The sequence below is a fragment of the Trematomus bernacchii genome, unplaced genomic scaffold (genome assembly GCF_902827165.1).
Source record: "Trematomus bernacchii unplaced genomic scaffold, fTreBer1.1, whole genome shotgun sequence".
Lineage (NCBI taxonomy): Eukaryota > Metazoa > Chordata > Actinopteri > Perciformes > Nototheniidae > Trematomus > Trematomus bernacchii.
In genome coordinates, this window is record NW_022988007.1 from 1,755,906 (window position 1) to 1,769,552 (window position 13,647).

General features: G+C 42.8%; 1 protein-coding gene across 5 annotated transcripts in view; it reads left to right on the forward strand.

The window, feature by feature from the left end:
• Nucleotides 1-1,567: 1,567 nt before the first annotated feature.
• The window catches only part of robo3 (roundabout, axon guidance receptor, homolog 3 (Drosophila)), a 107,295-nt gene continuing 95,215 nt past the window's right edge, over nt 1,568-13,647 (forward strand). For all 5 annotated transcript variants that reach the window (XM_034117347.1, XM_034117348.1, XM_034117350.1 and 2 more), the window contains exon 1: nt 1,568-2,102. In XM_034117347.1, coding sequence (XP_033973238.1) covers nt 2,039-2,102 — 64 coding nt within the window. In that variant the 5' untranslated portion in view covers nt 1,568-2,038. The remainder of the gene's footprint in view (nt 2,103-13,647) is intronic.

A 13,647-nucleotide genomic window follows, 5' to 3' on the forward strand; every position in this document is an offset into this window, starting at 1 on the left:
TGTGTCCCCTCTGTGTAAAGACATTCTGAAAGTTTCAGGAAAAAAGATTCTCTCACTTTTTGTCCTGATCCATTTATATAAAAACCTGTCTGAAAATGAGCTGATCAGATTTTGGCCACTTTATGATGTCATAACGATTATTTGGCTTGTGTAACCATTAGCCAATCACCAACCAAGGTAACACCTGAATCTCCTCCTAGAGCACCATTGTGTTATTTTTAACCAAATATCTCTCAGAGGGGCGTGGGGAGGGGCTCCTTATTTTCATCTAAAGTAACAGACAGAGAATCAGCACTTTTGAAACAGGGCTGAAACAGAGGGGATTGTGGGATGCTGTTTGGTGTTTCAGCCAAACACTTCAGAGACATGTTTTGTATATATCTGAGAGACCTATAATATATTGATGAAAAACTGTATAATAGGGGACCTTTAAAAAGAACATTTAATGCAATATAACAGAATCGAACTTCAATTAAACCTAAGAGGGCAGTATGTGGCCCATTTAAATTAAAGATGTCAATAAAATAATAATCTTACAAAGTGCTGAAAACGCAATAAAATACAAACCAGCAACATATTATACGACACATTTTATAACACAGTAAAACAAACAGGAAGTTGACAAACATGAATTAAATCTCTTTAAGCAATTCTAAAAAACTGTGTTTTTAAAACTGATTTAAAGGACCAGACAGAGCTAGCAGACAATACATCATTTGACTAGAAAGCGTCTTTGGCATTAAGTACTTCACATGATTTAAATGAAATTGTTGTTACCATGTTCCTGTTTATTTTAGAAAATAAAGAATACTCATTAAAAAGCCCGATCAGTTTAGGTCGGGTGCGCTGGCCCTTTAAGAAGGTAGTGATGGTAAAGTTGCACATAATCAACCACAAGCGAAGCGGAAGCCGGGTAAGAGTGCCTTCAAAATAATATTACACAATGGAAAAATCAAATGAGCATTTTAGTGTACATAAGACTACTTTTCAACAATATGTATAATCACCATATTACTTTAATTGAGTAATATAAAGCATTGCTGCCTGTGTGAAGGAAAGGCCACATTAATGATGAGGGTCTTGATATGTAAATGATAGACCTTCTAAACATTATTTACTGAACAATAAGTGGGAAAAAAAATTAAAAAAAATAAAATTGTAACCTGGGCCTGTTGGGAATTTAGAGACAACACATAATTGTAAGCTTCATACTGTGAGAATAATATGTATCTAGCAGTAGGCCTATCCATTGTTACACACCACACATGAACCCCATAAACTGACTGTTATGTGTATGAAAAGGTTGTGATAGTGACTAAATGGGGAATTACATAACAGTGTTTCAATTTACCAAATGTAGTTGATGAACTGTATTTACATCGTACAAACAGAGCGTTGCAAACACGTAGCAGCTACGTCGTAGCTAAACCCTCGTTTTATTTTGAAAGCGCAACCGGAACTTCACTATCTTACTATAGCTTGTTTCATCGCAGTGTTGTGGCTGCGGGGCCGTGCTGGTTGTGATGAGGCTGTAGTAATTCATTCCTAGCGGAGCAGAGGAGCGGACACAGCGGCTACACAGGACACATAGAGCCCTGTGTCTAACACATTGGACTGTTCCTCCCACTGCGAGGACTTCCTGCGCTTTGGGACTAACTCTCTGTCAGGTGAAGCCTTTCTGAGTGTTTCTCCTCTCTGTAACGGGAGAGAACGGGACTGAGTGACCGGGTGCTGCTGCCGCTCTCTGCCGCCTCTCCTCCCATCACCTGCGGCTCGCTTTGTAAGGACTGTCCGCTGTTTCCGTCGGAGACTTTTGGAGTGTTATCAAAAGTTACTATGTTTGAACTTCTAATTTAATTCCATCCGGCTGAGATGCTGCCTGTGGAGTGTGAAGCTGTTTGCATCCCATATACCTGACATCCTTAGCAGTGGCACGCCTGTTTGGATTTATCTCAGCTGCTGGACAGCCTGTCTGACTAACTGCTTTTCCTGGAGACTGTGACCCACCTTTTCCACCTATGAAACATCTGAGAGGATAATGGAGTACCACCACACTTTGGTTCACCTACTGGCCTTATTTGCATTTATAACTTTGGCACATGGTAAGTTTAAATTGGCCTGGCTGGCTGGTTGTTTGTGGGTTATGTTTGCACAGATGGAGTTTATATGATCCAAATCAGTGGCTCCAAACTAGGTCTGTCTCTCCAGGGCAGAAGACATTAATTCACTTGTGCATTCACTCATCCACCCCTTTCCTTACACCAATATGTGGATCCAAAATGTACTAAACCCTGTGTCTGATTTTGTGGGAAAAATGAGTAATCCTCCTGCATGATGTCATTAAAAGGCCACTTAGACCAGCAGACACAAGAGTAGCCCATGTGCAGCTTTACTGTGTGTCTTGCCCAAGGGACCTTGGATTCACACCAGCATCTGCTCCTCACAGCAATCTGACTTTACTGTGATCTAGCCTGCTCATTTATCTCTATTATCAGGCCTATTAGGGGGAGACATATCCTGGGCACAGGGCACTTGGGGAAACACAAGCAGTGTGATGCAGTTCCTGTTTACTGATGCAGTGTGCTTTAAGTGAGCATGTTAGAGTTAGGGGTGTATTTCCCCCTGTGGGAAGCAGTGCTTAAACATTTATGATTAGTTTTTTTCCTTTGACTTTAACGTGTATTGGATAAAAGCCTTCTCCAGATGCTGCATTTCCTTCTATTTCCATCCCATTGTGCTCCTGTGTTGTATTGTGTAGATGTGTGCTTCTGTAGTGACAGTGAATGCAGAGCAGATGGATACAAATGAAGTACACAGCTTAGTTTCCACTTTCCACTGAATCCATATTTGCATGTGTGCATAGCAGCATATTGGCCTTGTTGTTACATTTCTTTTTTAAATAACTCTATATTCAAAGACATGCATACAGTGCTGCTAATTGTGGTCCCCCTCACAATAAACGATGTCTAGAGAAAGCTGCAGCATCACTGACTGCACACCATGAGCCAGATCATCAGCCAGATCATGACTCTCACTGCTAGACTGAGTCATCTCCAGGTGATGTATAACCTGTAAATCACTATCACTGCCAGTGGGCTACATGCTCTTTGTCAGCATACCTCTGTCTTTGTGTTCATCACAGAAACACCACCCAATGTGATGTACAAAAGCATTTTTTCCCGTCGCTTGTAGGATGTTATGGTTTGTGACAGCGTGGTGTCTCTGGGCCGACCCACTGCTGAGGCTCCCTTTACAAGGCTGTAAACATTGGCTATGAACCTCAGAGCATACGAAGTCAGCATCTGTGAAAGTGCTCCTTCAGTGACTCCAGATGCTCCTAAGGGACTACAAAGAGCTTCTTATTTCACTTCAACAAAACTCACTGAACAAAAAGCTTAGACTGTTTTTAGCCTTGACTCTTTTTTTATTCATTGAAATGTACATTTGAAGAAGCATTCACCTCACATCCTGACTCTGAGCTTCAAGGTACACTGAACAATCTGAAACATTGACTTTAATTAAATGTATCATGTCAGCAGATTTCACACAACTGTACTAGGTGAGTTGATAGCAATACTATTACGTTTAAATAAACACATATTAGGTTGAACTATTGCTTTCAACTAACCTAATACAGTTATGTGACATGTGTTGAGATAATACACTTCATTAAAGTCCACTTATTCGTTTTTTCAGTGTGATTAGGAAAACTGTTTTTCTTGTGATATCTGAAGGGCCCCTTCACGAGGGGCCAGAGTCACATTACAGGGTTAGTCTTCTGCCTGTTTGGCCAGTAAGGAGACACAGCAGTGCACTGTGACTGTCAGTCATCTCCGTCACCATCAGTCAACACAGCATCTCCGTCAGCTCTCCCCAAAGACCATGTGTTTGCCATGCTCCGATTTAAGTCATTGGGTGTGGGGGGGGGGGGAAGACAGCTACCTTGTTGTCTCATGACTGTCCCCAAACAGACCAGTTACAGAGCAAATGGCCCGTGCCAAACCTTGATACTCACACTGTAATAACCACTTCCTTTAAGGAGGGGAGTGGTGGGGAGATTTGTCTCAAACTGCAGAGTTAACACGACGTCTCATTGTTCAAAGCGCTGTCTCCTGAAGTTGTGTGTTTTCACTTGAGACACGCTGTCGTCCTCGGAGTAGAGGGCTTGAATGGATTGGCCAAGGACAGTTTGACAGGAGTCAAAGCGTTTGTGATTAAATACTCCTACAAATAATTCCCAGCAAAGTCAGATCTGTAGTTTTTGCCCAGGTTTGGAGGAACCTGCTTCAAACTCCATTTAGTGGAGATGAATGGAATTTGGTTACAAATCTGCAGAATTGATTTCAAAGAATCAAATGGTGTGTTCCAATGCCAACAATACCCTTATATTTAGTATGCCAGATTAAGTTTATTCTAGTTTGTTTTGTGTTCGCACCTTTTATGTGATTTTATACTTATTTGTATGTTTTGTGAGCTGAGCTGTGTGATTTGATATGTTATGTCCAGCACTTTGGTCTGGAGGTTTTAAAGTGCTTTATAAATAAAGGTGGATTGGTTTAAAGGTGTGGACAGCCAGTTCTGCAAACTAAGGATTATTATTATTATTATTATTATTATTATTATTATTATTATTATTATTATTATTATTATTATTATTATTATTATTATTATTATTATTATTATTATTATTATTATTATGGGTTAATCATTCTGTTGTTATCCTTTGTATACAAAGACAGGAGGTCAAGAATCAAAAGTCTGTGGTCGTAATTCTAGATTAAGAGGCTTGAACATGGACATGTTTTGGCACTTTCAATTATGAATCAAAACCAGGACATAGAAAGAAATATATAAATCCAAACTATCTGCATAGATATCCCTATGGGTGAGAAAAGTGTCAGTCACCAATCATACTTCAGAACCCATTCCTTACACCAGTGTTTAAATACATCTTGTGATTTTTCTGCTCATCATTTAAAAGCCTTCACTGAAAAGACAGAACCAGTTTATCAGATATTAATAATGACAAAGATATTATTAATTACAAATTCAATTAGTTACGATCTGGTTTATGTTACATTCACAGTTTGCACCTGAATGCCTCAGTGAGGGGCACTAACAGTCTCAGTCTTGTAGGCATTACCATGTAGTTGATGTCGGTGACTTGCAGCAGTGTAGTGGATGAGTCATTACAGCGCAGAGAGGCGACATATGCCCCTTTCACACCAACGCAACTCCGGTTCAAGCTCCGTGCTAGAGCTTTTCTGGTTCAGAACCGGTTCTTCGGTTTAGCGCCGGCTCTTTTCACACCGCTCAGAGCCCGACTGGTGCTGCCGCTGCTGCGTCATGACGTCACAGTTTACGTCGCTGAGTTTCTCCCCAACGCCGGAGCTCACCTCACAATAACAACGGGCCGGGGACTGCGTTGCTTTTAATCATACGAAGCCAGATTAAATTAAATAACGACTTCTCCAACCTTATACTTTTCTCCAGAGTGCCGTGGTTCATTGTTTATTAATGTGTTTCAGCGGCATTTACCGACCGCTGCAGTGCTGGCCGGCTGCTCTTCCACGAGTGTATTCTCCCGTTAGCTCCGGGTTAGCTCACACGGCTCTAAAGTATTCACTGTCTGACTGTCACACAAGCAGCTGATACATATCCCCAGTTCCCCTTAAGTGAATGTGTGTCAGTCTGAATTGACGCTGTTTGGTGTCAGTCTGAATTGACGCTGTTTGGCATCACAACGCTGTTATGAAAGTTTCTCTGGTATAACATGGGTGATGTTAGCATAGCAACCGAAGCTAAACTGACTACTTGCTAAGCAGTTTTCTACAGGCACTTTTTACCGACGTATTTTTCATTATGATTCTACTTGTGATAGTCGGACATGACAACCTGTGCAGCCCATGTATTGATTCCATCCGATAGCTGCTATAATAACAAACAAAACGTCTGCCTGCTCTCCACAATGATCAATAACAGCGAACGGATGGTCAAAGTAAGGTACAAATAAACAGAATCACACGAAGCCTGGTTAGTGTTGCCTGACTTTATAAAGTGTGTTTTTTTTAACAAGTGTGTGGTTGCGTTCTAGTCACTTTGCTCAGCACTACTGCTTGTTACAACTTTTATTTGCCGTACTCGCCTTAAGTGTTAGCTCAGGTTAATCTCGCCCCCCTCCGATGTAAGCGTGACGTATGCGGTTCTTGCTTCTAGACGGACAACTTTTTGGTGCTCGAAACGAACCGGATTCCGGAGCTATGACGCTGCTCCGCTGCGGTGTGAACAGGAAAACCCGGTGCTTTTCAAGCACCAGCACCGAACCGGCCCTGAAACACCGTTGGTGTGAAAGGGGTAACACAGTCACTCTATGTTTGCTATTGGCACTTTGACAACATGTTTGTTTTTATCTGGAGAGAGAAGGAGACAGTCAGAGCCTTGTAGTCATTTTAAAAAGCTAACACACTCTCTGTACCTTCCTCCTCCCCCACCTGCCTCCCATCTGTTCCCCACATATCAATTAGCCCTTCAATAGCCCAGCAAGCACCGGTATGATGCATGACAATTGAGCCATATCTCCTGAAAATCGTTGAAGTACAATTGAATCCTAATTCACGCTCACTGAGTAATGACAGTCCAAACGCCGGCCTGGAACCAAACATCCTCTTCCTGTCATCACTGACTCCACTGCGTTAATCAAGCTCTCAAACTGCTGTTTGAAGCTTGGTTGCCTATTTCCGGCTTTTTACAAAGCTCTTTGCTTGCTAAATTTAGAAATAAGAAATAAATAATAATAAAAATAAGCAATCAAAAAGCTCGGGTTCAGCTGTATTTTTGTAAGCTCATTATGTTTACCTTTGATAATAGAATTTCATAATCCCAAATATTCATTACACAACAGTTTATTGACGTCTCAGGATGCATTGTTAACAAGTTATTTGTGCATTTGACTAGTATGTGATAACAAATGCATAATCTATTTGCAGCTATAACCGCAGGGTTAGATCACCTCTCCTAATAGTTCATATCTATCCTTCTTCAAAACGCCAAAAATAAACACACGATGGGGCAGAAGAGAAATGCAATAAACCGGGTGGAGCTCTTTAACAGTGCTGCTGACAGGATAAGTCAGCTATTCCCTCTCCCTAAAGTCTCAAGTGCCGCCGTCTATGGCCCCTGACACAAGACTGCCTGAACGGCCCACCTCGGGCTGCAGACAGATGGATGGCCCCCAGCATTAGTTCCACTGGTTTTAGGAGGGCTGCCCTCTATATTGAGGGGGTAACACTGAATCAGACATGGAGTGAGCTGCCGTCCCACTGTAATGACGTGTGGTCAGACTGAGGGCGGGGCTATTGTTGCTCTGCGTTACAGTGTCAGATAATACTGTTACTAATTTGACAATAGAGGTGTTGTTTTGTGTTGTATGCACTGAATCAAACCTGATTAGAGTGATTGAACCAAAAGTGACACGCATGAATTCATATACTGTGGCAACATGTCCTCATCAAACACAGACTGCATCAATCTGCTTACTTTATCTGCAGTCTTCAGAGCTTCTAAAGTGTCCTTTGTTTGTTTATGTACATGTGTAAGACAGAGTGTACATGTAAAATGTGTGTAATGATATGATGTCACACAAGGAGTATGACCTACACACACTATTGACATTCTACCACATAATATGAGCACTTCATGTTGGAATTCTGGTTGCATTGGCGGACAATTAAGTCAGAGGTTAACAAGAAACAAATGAAACTGTATAAAATAAATATAGCTTATAACATGAAGAAGGGCAGCATATATGTTGGCTTAGATGCGGAATCCAGGGTAAAGAAAGTCTTAAAATCGCATGTTGAATGGCATGCAAAGCCTAAATGCTGTGAGTGCACAGTTAAAACTGAAGGCAATGCATATCTTCTGGATGTTGGCAGTTAGAGGACATTATTAAAAGGCATCTTAGTGAATGAAACTGTAAAAGTGAGGAGGACAAAGACATAGGCATTCCTATCCCCAGTGGAAATGATAGCTTTGCCTGTGGTTGTTCACTTTGCAGAGTGATTTAATAAGTCTAGCTGGCACAAATGACATAATCCAATCAGCAGTCTCTTTACACAGCATCAGTAACATCCCACCCTTTGTGACTGTAGTGTCTGACCACCCGTCTAACATGAGCTCATGGTTCTCATTAAGTGTGACTGGCAGACAGCCGGTCAGACCATCGTGTCTACAACTTTGTATTGTCCTCAGACTTTTCCGGCTTCAGTTTGAAGGCGCTGAGTCAAAGGAAAGCCCACGGGTGTATCTGCAGCTGTCACCGCCACGACTTTGTCTGCGGGTCGGATATATTTGTGAGAGTCTGGCGCGTTAAAGCTCAGCGAAGGAAAGAGCCAACTCATAACAGATCATTTTCAGCATTGGAGTATCAAGGTGGTGCGGGGGGAGGGATTTTGACAGCCGCTATCATATTTAAATGACTGGCTTTACGAGTGACAGGGACAGCTCTTTTTGAAAAGTGACAGTTGCTGCCGCTGTGAGATGGGACTGTTTACACACAGAAAGTGACTCAGGGATATGAGGCAGCTAAAGGGACTCTTTCTTTCTGCAGCAGCCGTTTGATTCACGGTGTTGCATGATGTCCTGAATGGAAATTCTTATTAAAGAAATGTGACTTTGGTGATAAGGCATTTAAAGTCCTCCACTTTTTATCTTTTATGTACAACTCACCACAGAAATGGAAAGTATTTTTGCAGCATTTAGAGAAGTGAGGAAGCTGGGTGTGAATCGTTATATAAATGCGTGCAAAACGCATCAATGACAGCGACCCTCTACCCCACAAAACAACACCATTTATATAGACACCTATCATAACAGGGCACCCACAGCCAAGTAACAATTACAAATGAATTGCGTCGGCACGGCGGCCCACATTGAAAATGACTTAGGCCTACCTTTGATGATCAAATCACTGAAACACAAAGTCCATCCTCCTGTCCTTTTGGATGAAGCACTTGATGGCGGGGTCATGCAGCTGATCCTTTGCCACTCCAGTTTATCATTGTAACTCAATCTTGAAAATGACTTGGTTAATAATTTGGCAACGATGTCATCACTATCACTGACATGAGCCATCATGAACAAACTTATGCTAATCATAAATCTATCGATCATAAATCTATCGATTAGATTTATGATTCCAAAATAATAAAAGTAGGGTAGACATGTGGATATTATCCGGCTGAACAAAACGTGCATTTATCTAACAGGTTCGTTTTCCACAGACATTATTTCGAGCTATTACATCCATGGGATATCCCATTGCTTTTTTGTCCAGGGAACCCGCGCGCAGCTTACTTCCGGGTTTTAGGACGCGTCACTGCACCACTTGCATAAACCTCACAGCGGGCGGAACTTGTCATAAAGTCCGCGAAAATAAAGCCCACCCATTTAGAGGGAAGATATGATTGGTCAATTGTACTGTCACTTGACATTACTCTCTCATTGAGTTACTATAGCGGGCCCTCTGTGAATGTACAGAGGGACCAACAAGCTCTCCCGTCTTCACAGTAACTCGCAGAGACGGCATTTAACCCTTCACATTCCAACAGAAACTGAACAGGCAGATTCGAAGGATTTATTTCTTTGGAAATGTTATTTTAAATACAATTAAATCAAGTTATTTTGGTAAAACTAATGAAAAATGTAACAAAAGAAAATGTGTTTTTTTTTATGTTTTCAAATATTATTTTTTAGAATATCTTAGGCCCTCACAGAGGGCCTAGAGGGCCCTGACGGCTCGCCACTGGATGCTGCGGTAACGCCTGCCAGACCGCAGAACAGTTTGTGGCTGGGGTGATGGGGGTCTTTGATAATCCTGAGGGCCTTCTTCCTGAGCCGCTGGGTGTAGAGGTCCTCCATGGAGGGCAGCTCCATCCTGGTGATGTGCTGTGCAGTTTTCACCACCCTCTGTAGAGTCTTACGATTGACCTGTGGTGCACCTGTAGAAGGTCAGGATCCTCTCTATGGTGCACCTGTAGAAGGTCAGGATCCTCTCTATGGTGCACCTGTAGAAGGTCAGGATCCTCTCTATGGTGCACCTGTAGAAGGTCAGGATGCTCTCTATGGAGCACCTATAGAAGGTCAGGATCCTCTCTATGGAGCACCTGTAGAAGGTCAGGATCCTCTCTATGGTGCACCTGTAGAAGGTCAGGATCCTCTCTATGGTGCACCTATAGAAGGTCAGGATGCTCTCTATGGTGCACCTGTAGAAGGTCAGGATGCTCTCTATGGTGCACCTGTAGAAGGTCAGGATGCTCTCTATGGTGCACCTGTAGAAGGTCAGGATCCTCTCTATGGTGCACCTGTAGAAGGTCAGGATCCTCTCTATGGTGCACCTGTAGAAGGTCAGGATGCTCTCTATGGTGTACCTGTAGAAGGTCAGGATCCTCTCTATGGTGCACCTGTAAAAGGTCAGGATGCTCTCTATGGTGCACCTGTAGAAGGTCAGGATGCTCTCTATGGTGCACCTGTAGAAGGTCAGGATGCTCTCTATGGTGCACCTGTAGAAGGTCAGGATGCTCTCTATGGTGCACCTGTAGAAGTCAGGATGCTCTCTATGGTGCACCTGTAGAAGTCAGGATGCTCTCTATGGTGCACCTGTAGAAGGTCAGGATGCTCTCTATGGTGCACCTGTAGAATGTCAGGATGATCTCTATGGTGCACCTGTAGAATGTCAGGATGATCTCTATGGTGCACCTGTAGGTCAGGATGCTCTCTATGGTGCACCTGTAGAATGTCAGGATGATCTCTATGGTGCACCTGTAGAAGGTCAGGATGCTCTCTATGGTGCACCTGTAGAAGGTCAGGATGCTCTCTATGGTGCACCTGTAGAAGGTCAGGATGCTCTCTATGGTGCACCTGTAGAATGTCAGGATGATCTCTATGGTGCACCTGTAGGTCAGGATCCTCTCTATGGTGCACCTGTAGAAGGTCAGGATGCTCTCTATGGTGCACCTGTAGAAGGTCAGGATCCTCTCTATGGTCACCTGTAGAAGGTCAGGATCCTCTCTATGGTGCACCTGTAGAAGTTGCAGAGTATCCTGGAGTCCATGTTGAACCTCCTCAGCCTGCGGAGGAAGAAGAGCCGCTGTCCAGCTGTTTTGGTGATAGTGTTAGTGTGAGTCCTTGTCAGGTCCTCAGTGATGTGGACACCGAGGAACCTGAAGCTGCTGACTCTCTCCACGTAGTCCCATTGATGGCGATGGGGGCGTGTCCCTCTCCCTGCTGCTTCCTGTAATCCACAATCAGCTCCTTGGTTTTGCTGACGTTGAGATGGAGGTTGTTATCCTGGCACCAAGATGTCAGGGTTCTGCCCTCCTCTCTGTACGCCGTCTCGTCGCCGTCGGTGATCAGGCTGATAACGGTCGTGTCGTCACCAAACTTGATACTTCAAAACCAATGTTCCTTAAAAATCTCTTTAACAATGTGAATACACATCTATCCACTTTTCCCTTCCTCTGTAATGTTATCACATGCATAAATAAGGGATCCTCCACTACTATACACATCCTGAGTGTTCATTTATTATCACGGCTCATTCACATTATGGCATCATAATCTAGTCTCCTTAAAGTGCCAGCAGTATCATCATTAAAAATGATCCACGGATCCATCCAACTAGAAAGAGAAGGAGAGAGCAGCATGTCAGTGAGTCATTTCAGAACTGCCCATCATCATTCTCTGCTGAAGCCTAATATATACATTTCATGGAGATCATTTCAAGTTTGGCTTGGAATAAAAATGAGCTTAAACTTTAAATCACTCCCATCTTTACTCTACTTTTGTAAACTCTGACATAGGTTATCAAATATTATTGCTCAGAGTTAATGCGTCATTTAAAAACAACCGCCTGAGTTCATTTATTTTAATAGTACGTTAATTGTTTTTCTTTTGAGGTATGGACTCAGGAAGTCCCCGTCTCGACCCCTCCCTCCCTCTGAGGGACTTGTGGTCCATGTGGTCAGACGGGTAGATAGCAGACATGCTGTGTGTGTATGTGTTTGTGTGTGTGTGTGACACACATCCATTAGTAGCTAATCTTGAAATATGCTACCGTGGGACAGGAAACCTTCGAATTTCCCCTCAGCTGTAAGAGCTGCCTGTGGTGTCCAGCAGACCCTGGGGGATTCCCCCCCAACCAGCCCATTCTGTTCATTGCTTTGCCTTTACTGGGTTAACCTAAATGGAGATGGGAATGGATGATGTATTTTTGTAGGCCGACCTCAAAGTTAGCATCAACATGGCTACACCAACAACAAGGCATGGGATTTTTCCATTGCATTTACGTTTTGTACAGCTTCAGTCTTAACGTGTTAACACCACTTGTGTAATAGTTGAAGTGTAAATGCAATCTACAGAGGTAAAGGCTTCAGTGTTATGACATTTGAATAGTCTCATTTAGCCACTTAATCAACTGATGTACAAAGACATTCACCATAGGGTATTAACTGACTTATTTTATGCCGTAAAACAAAAGGTGGAAATCTCTTCAGCTTGTGTTAACAACAGACCTTATTTAGGGCATCTGACCAAAAACACCTTTACAAAAACCGTTGCCTTTGAGACGGAAGGACCAGAAGTGGTAATGGAGTCATTTGGTCCAGGGACCACTATGTTGATCGATAACTGGTGATAATTGTTTTTCTCCATTTTGAAGATGTACTCTTAAATCCCTTGCTGCAGTATTCTCCTCTACTCCCTCCAATCAGAGCAAACTCTAATGAATAGTGGAAATGTGGTTCCCACATACAAAAAGAAACCTTGCTGGAGTCAGTGAAGAAGGTGTTGCTTGTTACTGGCGGGCTACTGGAACTCATTCTGACAACTTTTGGCTGGATTTGTGAAAGCTTGAAGGCTGCTGGACTGTTTGAGTCCTCAGGACTGACTCTTGCCAATGCTATTCTAAGTAGCATTCACAGTGTTCTGGATGAGAATAGTTGAGCCAAACCAACCTCCGCCGTATGGATATAGATATTGGACGTTTCTCAGAGTCCAGTACTTCGTATTGTTAGTATTTATTATAATAATATTTTGTGTTATTCGTATTAGAATGTGCTGCAAGGAATGTACTCCACACATTCAAAGAAGACTGTTAAATGTTTCTGGAGATGCTTTTCTTCTTTTAGTATTTGGAAATAAATCTAAATGAATCCCAAGCCTCTCAGCCATGTTTTAGCATGAGTAAAGCGTCTGTCAGACCCAACTGTCTGTCCCTGTTGGACCAGAAAGCTGCTTCACCAGTGCAAAAGTCATTGGTGATTGTTTGGAGTTGTTATGGAGTTTCAAGCTTTTTCCTCCAAATGTCCACAATCCCCTCTTGAGCAAAAAGAAATGGCTTCAGCCCCTTCTCATGAATGTGTTCACAGCCCCAAGAGAGACATGATGAAAACACCCAATGTCCTTTTGCAAAGTTGACCCTTCCCATTTAGATGCTTAGCATCAACACAGGCTCAATTAAGAGGCTTGTCTCAGTGTGGCTTCACTTTGTATTCTCATGCAAGAGCCTCATGTTGTTGTCCCCACAGGGTCAGAGAGGAGGGGGCTGCAGAGAAAGCACTTCAGCCTGCCTCCCTCACGGCCGCCAATTTA